The sequence below is a fragment of the Saccopteryx bilineata genome, chromosome 3 (assembly GCF_036850765.1).
Source record: "Saccopteryx bilineata isolate mSacBil1 chromosome 3, mSacBil1_pri_phased_curated, whole genome shotgun sequence".
In the NCBI taxonomy this organism is placed as follows: Eukaryota; Metazoa; Chordata; class Mammalia; order Chiroptera; family Emballonuridae; genus Saccopteryx; species Saccopteryx bilineata.
The window spans coordinates 308,779,446-308,797,752 of NC_089492.1; the positions used below are offsets into that span (position 1 = coordinate 308,779,446).

The 18,307-nt window shown below is 55.9% G+C and overlaps 2 protein-coding genes across 3 annotated transcripts; one reads left to right on the plus strand and one right to left on the minus strand.

Moving 5' to 3' along the window:
- The first annotated feature begins 2,706 nt into the window (after positions 1 to 2,706).
- Positions 2,707 to 12,800, plus strand: LOC136332120 (uncharacterized). The gene is made up of 2 exons (XM_066271416.1): positions 2,707 to 7,482; positions 7,633 to 12,800. The coding sequence occupies exon 1, from the start codon at positions 4,726 to 4,728 to the stop codon at positions 5,938 to 5,940; it is 1,215 nt and encodes a 404-aa protein (XP_066127513.1). The 5' UTR covers positions 2,707 to 4,725; the 3' UTR covers positions 5,941 to 7,482; positions 7,633 to 12,800.
- EMC10 (ER membrane protein complex subunit 10) lies at positions 12,351 to 18,238 on the minus strand. Of its 2 annotated transcripts, XM_066271433.1 has the most exons (8): positions 18,048 to 18,238; positions 17,002 to 17,074; positions 16,016 to 16,125; positions 15,307 to 15,411; positions 14,783 to 14,964; positions 14,567 to 14,660; positions 13,609 to 13,695; positions 13,309 to 13,396 (listed from the first exon to the last, which is right to left on the minus strand). In XM_066271433.1, the coding sequence occupies exons 1-7, from the start codon at positions 18,159 to 18,161 to the stop codon at positions 13,609 to 13,611; spliced, it is 765 nt and encodes a 254-aa protein (XP_066127530.1). In that variant the 5' UTR covers positions 18,162 to 18,238; the 3' UTR covers positions 13,309 to 13,396. The 2 variants fall into 2 exon arrangements, with proteins under 2 accessions (XP_066127529.1, XP_066127530.1); XM_066271432.1 differs by lacking the exon at positions 13,609 to 13,695 and having other exon boundaries at positions 12,351 to 13,396.
- Positions 18,239 to 18,307: the final 69 nt, after the last annotated feature.

An 18,307-nucleotide genomic window follows, 5' to 3' on the forward strand; every position in this document is an offset into this window, starting at 1 on the left:
TCTCTCCCTGAAGACCCCTCCCCTCCCTCTCCCCAATGAAGGCCCTGTCCAGCCTCTGCTGCGGTTTCTGCTGAATAAAGCTGTTTCTGTCCTCACCTCTCTCACTCCTTCTTCCTTCCTCGCTCCTCTGGCTCTGAGCTCAGGCCCCCGCCCAAATCCCGGGTGCGGGAAGGGGGACAGGAACCCGGGCCAGGGCTGGAGGTCAGGGTCCTCCCTCTCAGAGACAGCAAGAAACAGAGGCAGAAAGACAGAACTGAGCCAAGGAACAGAGACAGAGAGGCAGAGGGAGACCCAGAGACAGGAGAGACAGGGCAGAGACAGAGACTGAGACAGGGGGCCACAGACTCAGAGATGGGAGAGACAGCAGGACACAGAGACAGACTGAGCCGGGAAGATGCAGAGACAGAGACTGAGAGACTGAGAGACAGAGACCAGGTGGTGCCCCAACCCCGCCCCCAGACACGACAAGGGCTGGGCAATCCCCCTCCCTCCCGCCAGGCTGTGCCAGCCCCAGGACAATACACCCTTGTCCAGGCTCTAGTCAGGGCAGCTGGGGGTCGACTGGGCCCCGGGGGAAGGGGCAGACACACACACCCCTGCCTCCACCCTGCGACTCCCACTCCTCCTGGCCTTCCTTCCTGTCTCCATCTGCTCCCAGCACTATGGAGCACCTGCTGTATGCACCTGAACTGCCTCCTTGCCTCTCCTGTCCCTTCCTGTGCCCTCTGCTTGTTCTTCCTGTGCTGTGGGCTCCCTTCCTTTGAGGCAAGGTTGCATTTATTACCTTCCCAGTGTTTGCCCGGCAATTCCCACACACTGCCTCTGCACCACATCTTTCTCGTGCACTCCTGTCCCTTCCACCTGCTGCCCTTCATTTCCGCCCGATCTGCCTGGTCTCTCCCAGGAAGGAAATAAGCATTTACCCAGCGCCTACCCTGGGCAGGGAGTTTACACCATCTCCTCTCATTACACCTTTCCTGCATATATTCCTTTCTTCCTTCTCCACTCCCTCTCCTGTCTTTCTGCCCCTCCTATGGGAAGGAACGAACACACGTTGAGGGCCTACTGTGTGCCGCCCTCTCTCCCTTCCTCACACCCTCTTCCCCTATCTCTCCTGTCCGCTCCTTATTTTTCTGGCCTCTCTGCTCTTCCAAGGCAAAGAACACACATTTATTTATTATTTATTTATTTATTTAATTTTTTTGTGGCAGAGACAGAGAGAGAGCCAGAGAGAGGGACAGATAGGGACAAACAGGAAGGGAGGGAGATGAGAAACATCAGTTGCGGTTCCTTAGTTATTCATTGATTGATTTCTCATATGTGCCTTGATGGGGGTGGGGGGGTGGCTACAGCAGACCGAGTGACCCCTTGTTCGAGCCAGTGAGCCTTGCTCAAACCAGATGAGCCCACGCTCAAGCTGGCGACCTCGGGGTCTCCAACCTGGGTCCGCCGCATCCCAGTCCAACGCTCTATCCACTGCGCCACCGCCTGGTCAGGCCACGTTTTTTTAAATGTTTATTTTATTGATTTTAGAGAGAGGAAGGGGGAGAGAGACAAGAACATCAGTCTGCTCCTGTATGTGCCCTGACTGGGGATAGAACCAGAAACCTCTGCACTTCAGGACGATGCTCTAACCAACCGAGCTATCCAGCCAGGGCATAGCACACATTTATTGAGCACCTACTGTGTGTGGGACGATCTTCTTCCACTCCCCCACCCCCATTCTCCCTGTTTCTTCATCTGTGACTTCTGCTCCTTCTTTCTGCTCCGCCTGCTCTTTCTTGGAGGCGAAGGGAATCAACCATGGAACACTCACAATACTCCAGGCAATTTAACATCCCGCCTCGGCTCCTCGCCGCGCTCTCTGGTCCCCTCCCGGGGGCGAGAACGGCGTTGACTGAGCGCCTCCTCCGCCCACCGCCTCGCCAGCACACTCTCTTCCCTCTGCTCCGCTCCTCTCCTCTCCCTGGCTCTTCCTCAGCTCTGGCTTCGCCCCTCCTCTCTGCCCTGCAGCACTGCAGACAATCTCGGGGTAGGGGTGGGGGACTGCAGCTATTGAGCACCGCTGTGTGCGGCTCCATCCTCTCTGATGCCTGTCGCTGCCTGACTCAGCGGCTCGGTTCGGTTCTCCTCCTGCCTCTCTGCTCGCCTCCCTGCTCTGGGCTGCTTTCTCTGTGCTCGCTGCCAGGGGATGGGGTGGGCATTTAATAAGTACCTACTGTGTGCCCACTGCTTGACACGTGTCCTTCCCTCACAACTTCCTGGATTTGTTCTCTGGCTGGAGTTCTCCTCACCCTTCCCGGACGTCCGGCCCCTCCCACCCGGGCCGCTCTTCCGCGGCCGCGCCTCCCGCTGGTCCCTTCGCCTTCTTTCTCACTTGTTGCCTCTCTCCTCAAGGGATGAACGGAGCATGGACTGAGCACCTACGGTGTGCCAGGCTCTTTCTTCATAAGCATGGCCTCCCCTCCTCCCACTTTCTTCTTCCCCTGTGCCTTCTGGCTGCCTTCTCTACCTTCCTACCCTCGGTGCCCTCTGCCAGGAAAAGGAAGGAGCACTGAGTACCAAGTGTGTGTTGAGTGATTGACACGCTGCTGGGACAACCCTCTGCTCTTCTCTCCCCCTCCCTCTCCCCCTCCCTCTCCCCCTCCCTCTCCCCCTCCCTCTCCCCCTCCCTCTCCCCCTCCCTCTCCCCCTCCCTCTCCTCCTCCCTCTCCTCCTCCCTCTCCCCCGGCTTCCTCTCTTTTCTTCCTCTCAGCGTCGGAAGCTCTGTATTTTCCGGACAGAGGGTTTAGGTGTCCTCTAGGACAGTGGTCCCAAACCTTTTTTGGGCCACAGACCGGTTTAATGTCAGAAAATATTTTCACGGACCGGCCTTTAGGGTGGGACAGATAAATGTATCACGTGACCGAGACAAGCGTCAAGAGTGAGTCTTAGACGGATGTAACAGAGGGAATCTGGTCATTTTTTAAAAAATAAAACATCGTTCAGACTTAAATATAAATAAAACAGAAATAATGTAAGTTATTTATTCTTTCTCTGCGGACCGGTAGCAAATGGCCCACGGACCGGTACCGGTCCGTGGCCCAGGGGTTGGGGGCCACTGCTCTAGGACCCTCAGTTGAAGGGTCAATCATCTTCACCTCACAGTGATGGTGACAACAGATTGGGAGTCCAATCTGGCTTCTTCATTGTAGATAGCAATAGCCACTCCCCACTGGGGGGCAGGGGAGAGGGGGACTGAAGGAGACAGTGAGAGAAAGATAGAAAGTGCTAGAACAGAACCTGGCAGGCAGCAGTGCCCACCAGAGGGGCGCTGATTCTTCTCTGGCCTGCAGTTAAGTGTTACGTTGTGAGTTATGACCTCTCCCACCAGCTGGGGAAGCAGAGGAGGAAACTGAGGCTCAGATGGGGAAGAGATCTTACCTGTCACTCACTGTCTCTCTCTCCCTATCTTCCTCTCAGTCTATGAGCCTCTTCAGCCCTCCCTCCCTTCCACCTCATTCTCTGAAGGGATGGCTCTCTCTCTCTCTCTCTCTCTCTCCTCTTCTCTCTCGGATTCCCTCTGTCTCATTCTCTCCCTCCCATTCTCTGAGTCTCACTCTCTCTGCACCCCACCTTCTTTCTCCTTCTCTCTTCTGTTCCTGTCACACACAGGGTGTGCCTTCTAATGACACACTTTCCCCAGGGGCTAGTTTCCCTCTGTGCTCTGCACTCCTCTGCTCACACCTCCTGAATCATGTCTTTTTTTCATCCTCTCTTCAGGCCACCGACTCCTTCCCACCCCATCTTAGTATCTCCCTATTGTCTGTCTGCTACACACACACACACACACACACACACAGACGCGCGCACGCGCTCCTCACTCCCCCAACCCTGGCTCTCACCCTGGTCCTCCCCATGTATTCCTCTACCTCACACACTGCTCCCCATTTCTCTTCCTTGAACCAAGTTCCTGTCCTTTCCCACCTTCTTCCCCCTCAATCCCCACCCTGGGCGGGTCCTCTGCACTCAGGTTTGCCCTCCGCGCCCTCCCTCTTATCCGCTCCTGTCTCTTCCCTCCTCTGGGCCCTCCCCCCAGTTCTCTCCGCTCCTCACAACATCTCCAGCATCTCCTGCTGGTGCTCTGGGAGCTGCTGCTTCCCAGTGTCTTCTCCCCATCCCGTTCCTCTATCCTCTGTCCCTCTCTGTCCCCCGTATATCCTTTCTCCGTCCTCCCCCCCCACCATAGAGGCCTCCCACGTCCTTTCAGCCTGTCCTCACTGCTGTATCTTCTCATTGGTTTTTACCCCCCCCCTCTCCGACCTTCACAGCCTCGTCCTGAGGGCACGGCCCCGCCCACCATGCCATCCTATTCCCTCTTCGAATCCCCTTCTTTCCTGCATGACTGGGACCCTCCATTTCCCCCTCCGTTTCCCTGCCCTCCGTCTTCCCTGAGCGGCTCCCTTGTTCTCTCCCGTCTCTGTACCTCTCCTCTGTCTCGCAGTCCCGCCCCCTCCCCACGCCTGCTGTCCGCAGCCACTCCCTCTCCCCTCGAGGTATTCGCCCCGTCCCCACGCCTGCCCCTGCCCCGGTCCTGTTTTGGTGCCACCGCAACAGCTGGGAGGCCGGGTCAGACACCAGAGAGCCCACAGGGCAGGCAGGCGTCTCTGCCTGCTGGTGCCACTCTTGTCCCGCCTCCGGACGAACAGTCCTGTGATTTATGTTACAGTTGATGAAACTCACTTCATGTCCCGCCAGGTTCGAGACCAGCCTGCCGGCCTGCAGCTGGGCGTTTTCTCAGTCTGCAGCTCAGCTCCTCAACTGGGCCAAGGGGACAGGGGGACGTGTCCTGGACTGGGACGAGGGGACAGAGGGCCTTGCCCTGACTTGGAAGGGCTCGTTCACCTTCCCTTTCCTCTCTGTCTCTCCCTCTCCCTGTCTCTCTCCCTCTCCCTATCTCTCCCTCCCTACCTTTTCCTGTATCTCCATCTGTCTCTCTCCCTGTTTCTCTCTTCTCTGTCTCCTCCATCTCTCTCTCCCCCCCTCTCTTGTCCCCCATCTCTCTCCCTATCTCTGTCTCTTCCTGTCTCTCTCTCTGTCCCGTTTCTCTCTCTCTCTGTTTCTGTCCCTTTTCTCTCTCTCTCCCTGTCTCTGTCCCTTGTTTCTCTATCTCTCTGTCTCCCTGTCTCTCTGTCCCATTTCTCTATCTCTGTCCCTTGTTTCTCTGTCTCTCTGTCTCCCTCTCTTGTTTCTCTCTCTCTCTGTCTCTCTGTCCTGTTTCTCTATCTGTCCCTTGTTTCTCTATCTCTCTGTCTCTCTGTCCTGTTTCTCTATCTGTCCCTTGTTTCTGTCTCTCTGTCCCTTGTTTCTCTATCTCTCTCTGTATCCCTGTCTCTCTGTCCTTTGTTTCTCTATCTCTATCTCTGTCCCTTGTTTCTCTATCTTTCTGTCTCCCTGTCTCTCTGTCCCTTGTTTCTCTATCTCTCTCTGTATCCCTGTCTCTCTGTCCCTTGTTTCTCTATCTCTCTGTCTCCCTGTCCCTTGTTTCTCTATCTCTCTGTCTCTGTCCCATTTCTCTATCTCTGTCCCTTGTTTCTCTATCTCTCTGTCTCCCTGTCTCTCTGTCCCTTGTTTCTCTATCTCTCTCTGCCTATCTCTCTGTCTCTTTCTCTCTCTGTCTCTCTCTCTCTCTCTCTCTGTCCCCTGGGTCTCTCTGCCTATCTCTGTCTCTCCCTATCTCTCTGTCCCATTTCTCTGTCTCCCGGTCTCTCTCTGGCTATCCCTTTCCAAGTTCCACCCTCCCCACTTTATTCACCGGACTCCTGTCACACCTTAGGCTTTGTACAGTCTCTTTGTTTTCCCAGTTGTCACTCTTTTCTCTCCCTAGGCCACAAAAATGCCCACGCGGTAGCTTCCAGGCTGTGGAGAGGGAAGAGGTGTAGGCAGCCTACAGGGCTGTGACCTTCAGCAGACTGCTGGCCACTCTGTCCGCGGGGCCACTTCCTGGCCCTGCTGAACTGGCCCACTTTCTCCGGTCTTTTCAGACCCCTCCCCTGGCCACCCACTCCCCCTTTCCATCGCCCCTTCGTCGTCCCTCCACCTTGTCCTCTGTCTAGACAGCCAGCCCCCCTAGCCTCTGAGTGCTGTGTGTGTGTGTGTGTGTGTGCGCGCGCACACGCTCCTGTGCAGGGTCTCTTTTCCAAACACTTCTGTCCCTGCCTCCCTCTCCCCTGAACCTCTGTCCCCTCTTCTCCAGACCCTTGTTGCCCACGGTATGCACTCCAGCACTCGGGCTCTTCTCAGCTTATCCCTTTTGCTCTTTCTCTCCGCCCTGTTTTCTTCCCCTAGGGTCTCTCTTCTCATGCTTTCACCTTCTTACCTCCCCCTCTTTTCCAGCCTCGCTCCTCTGTCCTCCCCCCCACTCTGGCTCCCTAAGGGCCCTTTTCTTCCTCCTCCAGTTCCCTTTTCTCTCCTTTCTCTGCCTCCCTTCTTTCCCTGCTTCTACCCCCACCGCACCCCCAGCTCCTGGCTTTCTCTTCGTTCTCTTCTCTCTCCATATTTTTTTCCTACCCTATTTTCTGGCCTTTCTCCTTTTCTACTTCTGCTCTCTCCCACCTTCAAAATCGCCGGCCTTTAATCCCTCTTTCTCCTGTGGTCCTTGTCCTGTTGGCTCCTTTCCTGTCCCTTTCCTGTCTGTCCCCACCCCCCTTCTCTTCCTGTCTCACGGACTCTCCTCCTTTCTCCCTTTCTCTCCCTCCTCTCCTCTGGCCGGACTCTCCCTTCTTTCCCTCTCGACCACCCTTTTCTCCCACTCTGGACTTCTCTTTCCCCCCTTCCCGATGTGCCCTCCCCCCTAACTGCCCCCCGCCCCTCCGGCCTCGTGTCCCCTCCCGGGCCCCTCAGTGCTGCTCTCACTTCTCTCCTCCCTTCTTCGTCCTCTCTTCTCCTTCCCTCTTACTCTATTTTTCCTGCACTTTCTCTCCTCCCTCAGCCTTTCCCCTCCCTTCTTGCTTCCATCTCCTCTCCTCTCTCCCTCTTCCTTGATTTCCCTCCTCTCTGAATCACTCTTCTCATCTCTCCCACTCAGCCCTCTCTAGTTTGTCTCCTCTCCTTTCTTCCAGCCTCATTCCTTTTTCTCCTCCATGAATCTGTCACCGCTCTTCTCCCCCACCTGAGGGTCCCCCTCTCAGCAGCCTCCCTTCTTCTGTGCTTGTTTCTACCCAGCCCGTCTGGGGGTCCCCTGCATCCTCACCCAAGGACTCCCCTCTCAGTCCACCCAGGGATCCTTGGAGGCTTTGTAGCAGGAGACAGGAGCAGGGTCGGCTGCCAGGCCAGAGGCGCTGGGGTGGGAGGACCTTTGTGACACCCCTTTTCTCTCTTTTCTGCCTGTCCCGGACTCTGGACACTGCCTGGAGGAATCAGGCTTGCTGGAGGCCCAGGAAGGAGGGAGCAAAGAGAAAGCTCAGAGACAAGGATTGGAAGTTGCCTGAAGACACCCAGCATGTAAGTGACAGGCCTCCCAGGGTTGCCAGGAATTGGCTCCTTCTCTACTCTGCTGATCCCTGGACTCCTGTCTGAACTCAGTGAAAAAAACAGCGACTTTCTTTCTGCTCCATTGTCCTCCTCAGTCCTCCACCATCTTCTCTTCTTCAGGCAGCATGGAGCACGGCAGCAGCAGAGAGGACCTCATCAGTCTCTCGGTTCACAAATGAGAAAACAAGCATCTAGTGTTCCTGAGGACCAGCATCTGCTAGGACAGAGGCTTCGTGGGAACCGGGCCTTCTGGAAGAACCACCAGTGCCCCCCGCAGGGCACTTCTCTCCAGGGAGGGGGACCACCTGGGTCGGACTGAGGCCTGAGGACAGTCTGAGTGAAATCCTCTATCTCTGCCTAGCAGCAAAGGATGGAACTGCAACCCAGCTGTTTTAGACATTGGGAATGGAGAGCAGAAAATAAAAACGGACAGTGAATGCGGGATGGGAGGAGGGTGCTGGAGGGGAAGATGGGTGAAGGAAGAATTTTATAGATTCTGTAAAAATAGAAAATTTTATTCCTACACAATATATATACATCATACTCAGCTAGGTTTTTTTGTTTTTTGTTGTTGTTTGTTTGTTTTGTGAAAGAGACAGAGAAAGGGACAGGCAGGAAAGGGAGAAAGATGAGAAGCATCAATTCTTCATTGCAGTTCCTTAGTTGTTCATTGACTGCTTTCTCACATGTGCCTCGACCAGGGGGCTACAGCAGAGCGAGTGACCCCTTGCTCAAACCAGATGAGCCCACGTTCAAACTGGTGACCTCAGGGTCTCAAACCTGGGTCCTCCGTGTCCCAGCCCGACGCTCTATCCACTGTGCCACCACCTAGTCAGGCTCAGCCAGCTTCTTGTATGCCAATTTAAACCTCTGAATTTCGTATTTTCAAGTCATTCTGTGGGTAGATTCTCCCGTATTGCGATACGGACATGAATATAGGACTGTAAAGGAACAAGGGAAGGTGGTACTTGGTGTACACAGTTTACTTGGGAGCCTATTTCTAGGAATTGGGCCAAACTGAGTTTGTTGCCTTTGTAATCACACTGATCCCTTACTGAATGGAAGGGGGTAAAAATGTGGATGACTGATAGCTTAAGGGGCCCAACCAATTAGCCCCTGACCCTCACCATGGAGTCTCTCAGATGGATTAAATAAAGGAGTCCATAGAATTGCTTCCGGAAGCCACACGCTACAATGCACAATTTGAGGTAATAAAGAGGTTTTTGAAAATACTAAAATTAGTCTTCTATATTTTAAAAGACTGTCATACAGCTCTGTTAAGGACACCTAATCATAGAAAGCCCTTGGCTGGGGAAGGGGGTTTCCTCAATGCCAGAGAACAGGTGACATTTTGTAGGGCAAAGAGGGACCTCCAAAAGCAGGAAATTGGGAAGCAGGGCAACCACTGAACACAGACCTTGCACATGCTCTCCGCTCAGACCACAGGTCAGAAGGCTGGCATGGGGCGCACAGGACAGAAGAGGGCTGAACCCAGTAGGGACAGGAAAGAAGGGCCATGGAAGAGAGAGAGGCGGGGCTTTGGGAGATGGAGAGGGTGAGAGAACAGGCCAAGGCCAGGCTGAGGGGCTGGAACTTTGTCCCAAGGGTACTAGGAAGCCATAGGAGGGCTGCGAGCAGGGGCAGAAGTGGGCTGAGCTCAGGTGTCAGAACGCCCCCATGAGGGGGATGGACTGGAGAGGGAAGATGGAGGCCAGAAGAGGCTGAGCTAATGGTCCAGGTGGGAAAGAACAGGGCTGTGGGCATGGAGACAGGTGAAGGGACGAGGCAGGATGGAACGGAGAGGCAGAGCGGAGCCACGGTCTGGTCCGGGAGGCTCGGTAGGTGGTGGTGCCACTCACTGGAACAAAGGGTCCCTGCAGAAGCTCTGACAGGGCGGCAGGTGGCACTGACTGCCTCAGTGGTTCTGGAGGCGCTTCCAGGGGCAGCAGTCATGGGTCTGGAGACCAGCAGCAGGTCTGGGCTAGAGGTGGGTTTGGTAATCATCAAAGGAGAGGTGCTGTTTGGAACCTCCAGTGTGGATAGGTGGGGACTGATGGTCCCCCGGCAAGTCCCCAGCCGGCAGTGTGGCCCACAAACACACACGCACATGTGCAAAATGATGCAGGTATCTGGAGATTCCTGCAGGAGACAACCCAAAGGTCCACTGACACGGGACCAATGAAATCAACTTGAAGCTAGCCATTTCACAAATGAGGATGCATGTTAGATCAGCGATAGAAACCTCTCCAACTCTGTCAAGTGGAGGTGGGGGGAGGTAAAAGCAACACATTTTTGCAAAACTACCGTCATACACAATTGCCTGTCTAGGTAGAGAATACCTCCAGGACAATGCACCCGAGACGGAAACTCGGGGGGTCCCAGGTGAAGGGAGGCAGGGTTGGCTAGGTGAGCAGGTAGCACAGGCGCTTTGCTTTGGACCCTTCTGTACCTTTTGAGGTTTGTGCTATACCCCCAGATACCCTGGCCAAGACAATGAAGCCATGAATGAGGTCTCCAGGGACAGGCAAGAGTTGGAAGAGAAGTTTAATGAGGACAGAGCCCCAGGGAGCCTGAACTAGCTCAGATGATGACTAGAGTATAGTACAGAATAACTGTGCTAGCCTGAGAGCCCTAGAAAAAGTTTTAGAGAAAAAGGATGTAGTCTGATAAGCTTACAAATTGCAATCCATTAAAAAATAACAAAACGGTCGGGTAAATGATTGGGGAGGGGTGGAGAGTGCATCTGCAAACCACACAGAGGGTCGAGAGAACTCTGCTTCACAGAAGCATCACCTCAAGGGTCTAGGAAAAAGTGACAGAATTCACATGGAGCAGACAGGAAAATGCAGTCTCATGCCAGCCAAAAAAGAAATGCCAGCCTGACCAGGCGGTGGTGCAGTGGATAGAGCGTCGGACTGGGATAAGGAAGGACCCAGGTTCGAAACTCCGAGGTCACCAGCTTGAGCGCGGGCTCATCTGGTTTGAGCAAAGCTCACCAGCTTGAGCCCAAGGTCGCTGGCTCCAGCAAGGGGTTACTTGGTCTGCTGAAGGCCCACGGTCAAGGCACATAGGAGAAAGCAATCAATGAACAACTAAGGTGTCGCAACGCACAACGAAAAACTGATGATTGATGCTTCTCATCTCTCTTAGTTCCTGTCTGTCTGTCCGTCCCTGTCTATCCCTCTCTCTGACTCTTGTCTCTGTAAAAAATAAAAAAATAAATAAAAAGAAATGCCAGTTAGAGCCAGGATACCATTTTATGTATGAAAGCTACAGACCAGGGAAACAATAACCCCCAATGCTGACAGGTGTGTAACATAATGGACACTAAAAATAAATCAGGCCCTGGCTGGTTGGTTCAGTGGTAGAGCATCAGTCTAGCGTGTGGAAGTCCCGGGTTTGATTCCCAGCCAAGGCACACAAAAGTGCCTCCATTCCTCCCCTTCTCACTTTTCTCTGTCTTCCCCTCCTGCAGCCATGGCTTGATTGGAGCGAGTTGGCCCCAGGCATTGAGGATGGCTCCATGTCCTCCACCTCAGGCCACTAAGATCTCAGTTGCTGAGCAACGCCCCCTAGTGGGCTTGCCAGGTGGTTCCTGGTCAGGGTGCATGCAAGAGTCCGTTTCTGCTTCCCCTTCTCACTGAATTAAAAAAAAAAAAATCGCCCTGGCCAGTTGGCTCAGCGGTAGAGTGTCGGTCTGGCGTGCGTGGGACCCGGGTTCAATTCCCGGCCAGGGCACATAGGAGAAGCGCCCATTTGCTTCTCCACCCCCCCTCCTCCTTCCTCTCTGTCTCTCTCTTCCCCTCCCGCAGCCAAGGCTCCATTGGAGCAAAGATGGCCCGGGCGCTGGGGATGGCTCCTTGGCCTCTGCCCCAGGCGCTAGAGTGGCTCTGGTCGCGGCAGAGTGAAGCCCCGGAGGGGCAGAGCATCGCCCCTGGTGGGCATGCCGGGTGGATCCCGGTCAGGCACATGCGGGAGTCTGTCTGACTGTCTCTCCCCGTTTCCAGCTTCAGAAAAATACAAAAAAAAAAAAAAAAAAAAAAAAAAATTGTCGGACCTTTGGGGACTCTCCGGCCATTAGTTACAGTGCACAGGCAAGGAGGGTCCCTGGGGGCTGCCCGCGGAGGGGAGAGATAGGGTCAAGGGCAGGGCCATAGCTGGCCAAGTCCAAGGGCATCAGGAAACAGAGGCACGCTGCGGTCTCAGCAACATCAGACGCCTCACAAGAGGATTCTAAACCAGATGCTGCCACTGAGCAAAGGCCGGAAACAGTTCTCAGAAAATACCGCAGCACAAGCTCACTCCACCTCACTCATGAGACGCAGTCTTTGAGCAGTGAGTCAGAGGGAAGCGGGGACTGGAGTTTGCCCCGCAGAAGCAACTTAGCAACAGGGAATCAGTTCACAAAGGCTATTCCAGTTCCCAGCTTTTATCTTAGGTTCACCTGCATTCCTGGCAATGTCCCTGGTTGATGGAACTCAAGGGCACCTTCCTGGGGAAGCACAGATGACTAGGTCACTCCGGGCACTGGCAGGACAACTGTGCAGGAGCAAACAGGCCAGTGGCAGACAGTGGGTAGAATTCTTGACTTCTGTGTTACAAAGTGGGGAGATGCCCAGCGTCCCTGTGTGCTTGTGCTCCACACTCTCAGGGAGGAAAAGGAGGAAAACTTCCCAGCACACACTTCCTGCATCACATGCTCATGAAAACGCTTCTGAACTGCCACCGTGACCCCACTTTTAGTCACACGTCCCCAGGAAATAATTCAAACTCACACCAAACAGAGGTTGGCGGCTGACGCTCACTGTAGGGCTATTTATATAGCAAGAAGTGAGCTGTTGAACATTTGGGGAACAGTTTAATGAACTGCCTCACGACACAGAGGAGTGTCATACAGCCATGGCAATGACAAAGGCCATGTTTTGGGGTTTCTGAATAATTCATAATGTGAACATCAAATTCAGTAATGCCTATATACATTATATACATCAGGGCCACCTAGAGCCAAATCAACATGTACATCTGGCTGCTGGAAGTTGCAACTTTTCAAAACTTCATGTATTTCAGCATATTCTCATCAATGTTTTTAAACAGACAACAGGGATGGGGGGGGGGAATAAATAGCAAAAGCCTAGGCATCCTCCCTCTCCTAGTGCCAGCGTCCCAGGGAAGACGGCCCAGGTAGGTGGGATTCTATTCACATCCCCAGGTCCTACACTCCACGAAATGTTTTGTGCTCATTTTAAACATCATTTCTTCAAGCCCAGAAACCCATGGAGGGCCTGACATCCTGGGCAGAAAAAGGGCAGAGCAGGGCTCAAGGGCAGGGCTTCAGGAGGACAGAGCCAGGCGCCCCTGGCAGCAGGCCTGTTCTGTGCCCTCAGGGGCAGATAGGAGTGCTTCAGTCGAGTTAGGGGGAAGGCTGGGTGAGAACAAAGGCACGGAGACTGGAGAGCACGGGCATGTTGCCAGACTACAGGGTTTGGGGGTGGGAGGGACAGGATATAAGGTCAGAGGGGCCCAGAAGCTTGGGCTCCATCTTGAGGGCAAAGGGAAGCCTTTGGGGCTACAGTGGGGCCACAGGGCAGGCAGGAGGCAGCAGGGCCCAGAATCCAATGCCCTTCCACTGACAGGAACACCGAGGCCACAGGAAAGGGACTCATGGGGAGAGGCCAGCGAATCCTTCCTGAGATGACCAAGGGCTCGAGCACTCCAGGCAGGGAGGAAGTGCCCCAGACTAAAGAAGACGGGGTGCTGAGTGACCCCAGGCTCCTCACCGGCCACTGCCCCCGCCGCCGCCCCCACCGCCGCTGCCCCCCTGGCCCCCGGCATCTGGTGCTCCCGACATCATGAGGAACAGGACGACAGGAATGATGTACATCCACTGTGGGCCACACCGGACGATGGACAGACAGACACAGAGAAACAGAGAAAAGGGAGATGAGCACGAGCAGCATTTCCCCAGGGCGGGGACGATGGGGCTGGCGCAAGGGAAGGCCACGTGAGGACAGGGCCCAGGTCCCCTACATCACTACAGGTGGGGGAGGGCCAGAGGGGTGCAGGGAGGGCAGAGGCGGGAGGGGGCTCAGTCCTCACTCAGGCCTCCTGCGGTGATGGCGCGGGCCCAGGGGCAGCAGGACGCAGGGCTGTGAGCAACACGGCCCCCCCCAGGATGAGGTGCCACTGAGGAGGGAGGGGCACAGGTCAGGGCTGGTGGTGGCCATAGGGTCCTGCGGCCATCAGGGAGGGCAAAGCCAGGATAGGCAAACTCTAGGCCTTTCGAGGCCTGTTTCCTAGCAACTCAGCAGTTAGGCTCTCCTGAGTCAGAGGCCCCTCGGGCACACAGCCACGCCGGCCTCCCACATCCAAGGCTTTGGCACAGTGGGAGCATGCCCAGATCCAAAAACCCTGGGCCTCAGAGCTTCTCAGGCAGCGCAGGCTTGTCCCCTCCTTAGCTCCAGATGAATCCCCTGGGCACCTTGGCCCAAAGCACGCCCACCCTAAATGCCCGTCTAGAGCCACCTGCTTCCTGGGCCCAGCTGGAGGACCACAGCAGCCTCCCCTCCTTGTCAACCACCCATTCCTTCTGACATCTCTGCCATCCCCCACCACCAGGCTCATTGACCCAGTTCCAGCCGGGCTGGCAGGCCCAGCTCAGGCCTCTCCCTCTCCCCTGGACGCTTGTCCCGGCCCACTTCTAGAACTGCCCGGTCCCTCCCCTCACCACAGCCTCCTCACAGCACTTCCTACAACCGGGTCTGCCCCAACCCAGCCCCCCACACCCCGTTCCCAGCACTGCCAGCGCTGGGCAGGCCATTCACTGAGACTGGACTCCCTGTGGCCACTGCTTTGAGTCGACAGGGGCTCCAGACCTCACGGGCTCCATCCAGGCCTGCGCTCAGTCTGGGCGCCAGGAGGTCATGCACCGAGGTCCTGGAGGAGACCAGCAGGGCCCACATGCAAGAGGCCGGGAGGACGAGGGGCAGGGCAGGGGACACTCAGGACAGGAGTGGGGCTTGTTGGGGAGGGGCGGAGCAGGCAGGACCCCACTCACATATTTGGCAAAAAACGACTTCTGCTCCTGAGGGTTCTTGGCCTTCTGGGCCTGCTCCATCTCCAGGCGCTCGATGAAGGCTGCCGTCTCTGGGCTGTGGGCAGTAGAGGAAGAAGACAGGGCGAGGGACAGGGGTCATTCGCTGAGAACACCAGCAAAGGCAGGTGATGGCTATGCCAGGCCTGGGCTGCCCGAGCCTCCATCCCGTGCCCTCACCCTGGGGCCGTGACTGGCGGCTGCAGCTGCACAGAGGTGTTGAACAGCTCCAGATCCACGTCCTCAACCTCGTGGCCCCGGCAGCCCCCAGGGTACGTCACCACCGACAGGCCCACCACGTTGCCTGCCACATCCACGTGCAGCGTCAGCTGATCCGAGAGGTGTGACTCCACCAGAGAGCACTAAGGAGGAAGGTCAGAAGAGGGGGGAACAGGCACTGTTGCCCCTGCCTTGCCCGCACCAGGACTCCTGCCCCTCCCACAGCCCCAGAAGCCTCTTCCATAGCCTCCATGCTTCCTGTCTTTCTCAGCCACAAGCCCAAATGGAGCAGCCCCTTCCAGTCCTAGACACCTGATGCTGCGCCCTCAAAGAACCCATCACATGCACGAAGCTGAGGAGACCCTCGAGGGTAAGATCGAGTCCAAGTTTTCTCCATCCATCAATATTGGCATACAAATGGTGAAAGCCCGACGGTGACAGGTGGGAGGAGCGAGGATGGGGGCCAGTCCTCCTCACTGACTCACCGCAGGGACGAAGGAGGAGACATAGCCACCAGCTTCTGGGCCATCAGGGGCCCCAGGCCTGCGCGGGACCCGGACACGGTACAGGCCATTCAGAGCTGCCACATCCTGCAGGGCAGGCAGAGGAGGGGGCAGTGAGAGGGATGATGCCAGGACCCTGCCCCACCAGGCCACATCTGGCAAGGTCCTTCCCCAGTCTCGCCCGGCCAGCATCCCCCTCTCCCCCGACCAGTCAAGCGGAGGATGCCCAGGACTCTTCCCAATGGAGCAGCCCTGCTGGTGGGTGCAGCCAGGACCCTTGCAGCTACATTCGGCCAAAGGGAGAGAGTAGAAGTGGACTCCCTCAGCCCCTCCATCCCCCCTCCTCTACCCTGCTGCCTGGAGCCCCACCGGAGCCCCAGCAATTCCCTACAACACCCTTACGGAGGACCAGCTGGCCAGGGAGGAGCCCAGACCTGAAGGAGGCTGTGAAGCCAGGCTACCGGAGAAGGATTGTTCTCTTGTTTAAACGTGGCTACTGTGGGGATTTCAACCTAACTGACTGAATCATCTTGGCTGAATCTGAAGGGTAAGAGGAGCTGGTCTTACAAAAAATGATGGCGGAGAGGGTGTGCTGGGCAGAGGAACAGCAGGACAATGGCCCTGAGGCATGTGTGTCACACTCTAGGGTATACGTTCCCCCTGCTTGCCAAGCCCCAGGTCTTCTCCTCACCCGGAGTCGGCCCCGCTCCTCCTCATTGAGCTGCCGCTGTGACAGGGACAGAGTGCTGTCCTGCTGGTTCCAGAGTATCGAACCCCGTTTCCGGAAGTGGGCATTGTCATCTGTGGGGAGTCTGGGCTGAGTGAGCACCCACTCCAGCACCCTTCAACCCCTGCAGTGACCAGGTCACTTCCCAACCTGAACTTCCATTTTCCCATCTGCAAATTGGGGCCACCCCACCACACCCTCACAGAGCAGACCAGGGCAGATGCCTGACCCCCACAGCTCCTAAGCCCAGTTCCCGCCTTGCCAGGTGACCCAGGGACATTTCACATAACCTCTCTGAGCCTTAGTTTTCCCAGCTGCAAAACACAGGAACTACAGCGCCCAAGAGCTCCCCACCTCCAGGCCATGTCACAATCAACGTGGCTTTCTAGGGCAGATGCCAGGGTCTGACCCAGAAGTTCTGCAGAGGGCCTCAGGTTCAGTGTTTAAAACAAGTGCTCCTGGAGTTTGGAGCCCCAGATTGGATTATTAACCGCTGGGCCACACTGACATCTGTGCACTGGGGACATCTGAATCATGGCAGTTTATTTAGGCTGAGCTCTGGAATGACGTTCAACTTGCCATTCACTTATAAGAGGTCCTTGTGTGGTGCCCCTCTGAGCCTCAGTTTCCTCTTCTGGAAAATGAGGCTACCCTGCATGACTGTTGTGAGAATGAGTTAATTCAAACAGAGCATCTCATTCCCAGTGCAGGTACCGGGCTCTGAGGTTATTATTACTGCTGCGCTCACCCTGCTGAACTGGATTTGCCTTACAGGCAGGGGAGAGTTCAAGGCAGAGTTTCTAAGCTCTAGTGCCTGCCCCAGCCCCACCTTCCCAGTGTAATGCAGACACACTCTCCAGGCAGAGAGCTGTTAGTAAAGCGATGGTGTCTCACACCACACAGGCCCCAAACCCTGGGTAAAGGTTCAAGCAAGGACATTGCTGACTCACCGATCTCAAATGAGTGCTCCAGCAGCAGCCCCACAGTGCCACAGCCTTCGCCCTCTCGCCCTTCCGCCCCGGCCTGCAGATGACAGAGAAGACCCCAGTGAGGACCAACGGAGCCCTCGGCAGGGCGGGACCCCAGGACAGACTGGCAGGCTGAAAAAGGAGCCTGATTTTCATACTCTTATCCAAACGCTGACGCCTGCCCACAACTCCACCTGGAACCGCTCATTTCGTGAAAATTCAAGATATGGATGGGTCCCTATAAAACCAGAACCTGCAAACAATTGTAACCTCGTTTTCAAGGCAACTATCTCCGGGGCATTTGCACGCCTAGTATCATAAATATTTCTGAGTTAAAGAGCACCCTACGCATCCTTTCCAAGCTAATAATATCCAACAAAAGCCTCGTCTTCACCTTAATTGCCCCAATAGCCAGGATGCCAACCGAGTTCCGCCTCTTAGCAAACACATACAAGGACCCACACCCTACTTTTCTCCAGATCTTCCCATTTCTCCTACCTCTGCTGCATCCTCCACTCGACGCCCTCGCACCTGCTCAACCTCCTTCCCAAATTTTAATCCTAGAGCTCAAGGCCCCGCTCTCTTTACACATATTCCGCCGACAGAGCGCTTCTCCAATCCCTCGAGAGCTCCCCACCCCCGCCTTTTCTATTTTAGCCGCCCGACCACCGATTGGCCAAGTATTCCAACCCAGCCACGCCCCCTCATGCGTATTCACGCTGCAGAGTCCCCTGCGTTTGCACCTGGAGTAGAAAGGCAGGCCCCCAATCGCCTCCTCGCGCGCAAGCTTTGTTTTCACTGCAACAAGTGTTCAGGTGCCAAGATCCCATCCTAGCCCCGCCCCGTCCTCTCGCTTTCTCCCAGTGGTGCAGCCTCTGCGTGCGCAGGACTGCAGACGCCCGTCCACGGTTCTTTCGCCTCTTCCCTCTCGGCCCTGCGCAACCTCGTTTCCACCTTAACCGACCTCCAAGTCCGAGTCTCATGATTTCCATCGGTTTTGCCCGTGTGCCGAGCCAATGAGTACTCACCCCTCGCACAGCGGCTCCGGACCGGCAACCACTGCCCCGCGCCCGGCTGGGGGCTGCGGCCGCCATCAGCAAGAGCAGGAGTAGCCGAGTGGCCCCCGCACCGGCCGCCGCCATTTTGGCCCCCACCAACCAACCGGCGAGAGAGAGTCGGGCCGCAAAGCACTCCGGGAAGAACGGGCTGCATCCTACCGCTCGTGCGCCTGCGCTGGCGCCTTGCGTCTGCGCACTAGCGCCTGTCCGCTACTGGGGCCTGACATTAG